At 39.5% G+C, this 4,657-nt stretch overlaps 1 protein-coding gene across 1 annotated transcript in view; it reads left to right on the forward strand.

The window, feature by feature from the left end:
- Positions 1 to 4,657, forward strand: part of SLC12A2 (solute carrier family 12 member 2) — a 131,932-nt gene that overhangs the window by 61,099 nt on the left and 66,176 nt on the right. The window contains exons 8-10 of the mRNA XM_019518176.1: positions 447 to 555; positions 1,369 to 1,496; positions 1,579 to 1,663. Coding sequence (XP_019373721.1) covers positions 447 to 555; positions 1,369 to 1,496; positions 1,579 to 1,663 — 322 coding nt within the window. The remainder of the gene's footprint in view (positions 1 to 446; positions 556 to 1,368; positions 1,497 to 1,578; positions 1,664 to 4,657) is intronic.

Consider the following 4,657-nt stretch of genomic DNA (forward strand, 5'->3'; position numbering starts at 1 on the left):
ATTTTCAATCATCTTGGGTGTTGAATTATTGAAGATTAATGATTATTCACCCAATAGCTAATAAAAATGATGCTATATAAGGGTGGTTATTTCAGAAGCTTATATACATAAATAGTAAGCGTTAGGTTTGGGTGAAGTCACTTTCACTACTTGAAATTGAAATGGTTTTGTAAATCTTACTACAGATCACTTCTTCCTGAAATAAAAGGACTGACATAACATTCAAGACCTGATTGCTTTGTTTTCATACTTTCCTGTATGCTGGGAAGGATCTACTTTTTTTGTAATATTTTATTTTCCACAAACCTTGCCTGAATTTGGAAACTACGTATCTTTTTAAAGAGATTGGGCACTTTCATTAACATTTAACACCAAGTCTTTTAGTCTTTTTAGCTATCAGATACTTCGTAGGTACTTGCTTCTGATTCTGATCCTTAAAATTTCAGGCGCAGATTGTTCTGTTAGTGATCCTGCTACTTGCTATTGGGGACTTTGTCATAGGAACTTTTATTCCAGTGGAGAGCAAGAAGCTTAAAGGTTTCTTTGGTTATAAAGGTATGTTAGAATAGTTAAATATCTTGTAATGCCAAGTCTTATAGAAGAACACTGAAGATTTTAGAACTATTTGAATTGGTTGAAATGTTGCAGATACTGTATTTCTGTTCTGTCCATATTGCAAAAAGTCTAAACCATGCTGTATTGCACATTAAAGTTTTTGTCTGTTCCTCCAGATATTTTTTTGGTAATTTAATATCCCTAAACCTTTTAAATTAGCAATAACATTTTTTCTGGTAATCTCATGCGAGTTATATTTATTAAGTACTAAATATTGCATTATTGCTTTTTAAATTGGGTGTTTCTCTATAAATATGGGTTCATATGTGGATGGGTTTGTTTTCATTTTAGGGCTAGAGAAATTTAAAGGTGGGTGTGGGTGCATGCACTGGGCTGGCTCCAGCATCCTTACCTGGGGTCATTGGGCCTCCTAGGGTTGCAGATGTGGTGATCCTGCCACTTGGAGCCTGACTGGTAGCCACAGCATGGCTCTGGGCAGCCAGGCTCTGCTTTTGCCCTCGTGTGTGCTGGTCCACTTTTTTGCACAGGTTTTTTTTGACCTTTGGATATGCAGGAGTCAAAAAGAACCCCTGCACTGCTACCTTGCAGTGCAGAGAACAGCTGAATGTGTGGTATGTGGCACCACGTACTACACGACCACACTCATCTAATGCAGCCATTGTGCAACTAGGGACCAGGCACAGGTCTTGGACCAGTTTTGCAAAAGTGAAAAATATCCAAGTGGAATTGCTAAATGTTAAAGGCTTCATATAAATAAAATAAATTAAAAAAAAAAAACTGTTTCTTTAACAGCTGAAATATTTACTGAGAATTTTGGACCAGACTTCAGAGGTGAGGAAACATTCTTCTCTGTGTTTGCCATTTTCTTCCCTGCTGCAACTGGTATTCTTGCTGGCGCAAATATCTCAGGTGACCTTGCGGTGAGTAGTGAATTGTACACTGTTGCTTCCTGTAAGATTTATGTATTGGTATTTCAAGTATTCATTGAAATGTTTCTTTCAGGATCCCCAATCAGCCATACCTAAAGGAACATTGTTGGCCATCTTAATCACTACTCTGGTTTACACGGGAGTTGCAGTATCTGTAGGTAAACAGCTGATTTTATTTTATTTTTACTTCCCAAGGTGTGTTTTGATATGGCTTGTTCACATTAATCTTTCATATTTAGGTTAAATAAGATGCCTGTAGTTAGGATTTTCTGTCACTTTCCTTTTGTAAACCCCAGTATTTCAGCTGCTTCAGACTTGTCAAAGATTGTGCAGACTGAAATGTTTGTTCTGCTTTGGTCTGAATAATACTGGGTTCCACAGTTTCAGAAAATGAAGGTAATTAGAAGAGACTTGAATCAGTAAGTCTTATGCCATTTTAAATGCCATTAGTGTTTCCATCATTTTTAGTCTGATAGTTTGCCAGGGTAGGGTTCTGGGGTTGGAGAATTGCCTTTTACCCTTATCAGGGAATACTTAAGTAAATTTGTCTGAATTTTGTATAACCCTAGGTAAACCAGTTTCAGTATGGTCAGACCTCTTCATTTAATGCTCTGCACTGCTCTAAAGCTTCAGTGAGTAGCCACTTTCCTTAAGAGTTTACATGTTATCTGGGAGGAAATAACTTACGTTATCTAAAGAGCATGAGTTTATCTTGCCTTTTTATCAGTTTGGTCTCTTTCTGTACTTTCTAACCCTGTAAATGGACACAGGACTGAAAAGCATCTCCTGAAACAGTCCCCTTCTGTCACAGGCATTACATTGTATCTTATCCCTTTCATAAATTTGTAAAGCTCTGTCTTGAAAGCAGCTGATGATTTACCCTGTCTGCACCCAGTAGAATCAGCCAGTAAAAGGCTTTAGAATCTGGTTATTTCTGACCATTACAAAATTCTTCAAATTTCTAGTTTTTAAATTTATTCATGGCTAGTTTATGCCCATTTGTTCTAATGCCAGCTTTGCTCATTAGTTCTTCCTCTCTGGTGTTTACCACTGATTTTCATATTTAGGTGGCAATTTAATCTTTACAACCTTTGTTTTGCTTGACCAAACAAGCCAAACTCTTCCTCCTTGTGTGTGTTTTCTGATCATAGAAGGCCTTTTTTGAACACACAAACACAGGTGACTATAATAATATACATTATTTCTAGATGAGGTCTTACAAATGTGTTGCACAGTGGCATTAATACTTAGTTATGGGGAGAAACCCCTCCTAAGCTATGGTAAAATCAAAGCTGCATTATACTGGTACCTCATACTCGTCCTGTTATCATTTAGTATACTTTGGCCCTTCTCTACCTGTATAGTTGTCAGATGATGAGTTCCCAGTTTGTAATAAAAGACTTGTTTTGTTTGTTTGTTTGTTATTGGTCCTCAAGTGTGTGATCTTGCAGTTTGTACTATTGAATTTTATTTTATTTCTAGTACATCAATATTCATAGTCATTGTGTCTTGATTTTTCTGTTTTGATGTCTCCCACTTTTTTTTTTTTATTATTGGGTCAATTAAAACCTTTGATGGTTTTGATATAGGTTTGATGTAGGTTTTCCAAAACAGTCAGTGGGGGAGGCCTGTGTGTCAGAGGTGTTACAGAGACTGAAAAAGCACAAACAGCTCTAAGTTGGGCAAGATAGGCCCCTGGCATTAGCTCATTTAAAGCAGCTATTCCCAACCATCCTGAGCACAACAATTAAGACTGGACTGTTGATTTTTGTAAAACGTATTAAGCAAGATTTGATCTCAGAACTGGTGCTTCAGGAATTCCATTTACAGCTGTCTTCCTTTCACCATTGTCTGTTGCTGTCTCCCCATGAGCTGATCCTTTTACTATCTTTCACTTCCTCTACTCCCTTCTTCCCCAGCTTAACAAATATGGTGACTTACAGTTGATAGACTATCAAAAAGTTGGCATCTACTACTTTTGCTTTTTGTTTTGGAAAATCAGTCTGTCAGGGAGTGCCCTCCAGGAGAGAGCTTGCTCAGGACTTATGGATACTTGTCTGATCTCTGAGAGTAATCCTTGAAGTCAGCCCAGGCTTGGCTTCTACAGCGTATGTGGAGCCTGAGCTCCTTCCACTCTGAGACCTTGGCCTCACAGTCCCTCACTCACCCTGCTCCCCCATGGCCCTGACTCAAGGACACTGCATCCTCTTTCTCTCCTAAACGAGAGACTTTATGTCCATTTGGGGGTAACCCAGTGCAACCCACAGTTCCAAGCAGCACAGCAGACAGTCTCTTCATTAAAGGCATTTGAAGCAAAAGCTAGCCACCCGGAGGATCTCTGTCCCTGTAAAAGGGTTAAGCAGTCCCCCTATCCCCAGTCCAACCTGCACTGCGCTGAACACCCCCAAGATACTCAGTTGTTCCCTTTCACTTTTCTTCTGGCTCCCCAGAGCATTTCAAACTTTTGTCCCCCAGGATTTTCTGGCCTTGGACTGCTTTTTTTTTTGCCTGCTCTTCCCTGGACACCATCTGGGTTTTGGCTACGTCGCTTCTTCTGTTGATATGCCAACACAGCCATTCAGGACAGAAGTTAAAGGTCTATTTTCTTCTTTCTTATAGCCATTGTTGGCACTGAGACCCTCCTTTTGTGCACAGCCTAATGATGTAACCAGTTATATGATGTTATTACAACTTGAATGTCATTAACACAAAAAAAAATCACAATGGAACCTGTAGTCCACTGGTTTTCATGTAGATTGTGCCAAATTTAAGTTTTCATGAAGATCAGGTAGCATTTTGTCCCATTTTTCCCCTTTCTCTATTTTGAATTATCATTTTCTGTTAAGCCTTGACTACCATTAAGTACATTGGTTCGATATCGGATCAGTACCAATATAAAGAAAATTGACTATATCAGAAATTGTTGGATTGGTTTTTTGCCTGATGTGGCCGATTTTAATTTGGCAAATAAATGCCCTGTGCATGTGCGCAGCTGCAGTGCAGCATGTATGTGGCAAGGAGCACAGCCCAGCAGCATGGAGAGCTGCACACAGCTGGTAAGTCTGATAGAAAGGGAAGGAGGAAGGAAGGGGTGTGGGGGGAGGCAGATCAAGGCTTCTGTGGTGAGGGAGGGAGTGGGGCTGGGGTGGGGT

The sequence above is a fragment of the Gavialis gangeticus genome, unplaced genomic scaffold (assembly GCF_001723915.1).
Source record: "Gavialis gangeticus isolate Ggan-Ray unplaced genomic scaffold, GavGan_comp1, whole genome shotgun sequence".
NCBI lineage: Eukaryota > Metazoa > Chordata > Crocodylia > Gavialidae > Gavialis > Gavialis gangeticus.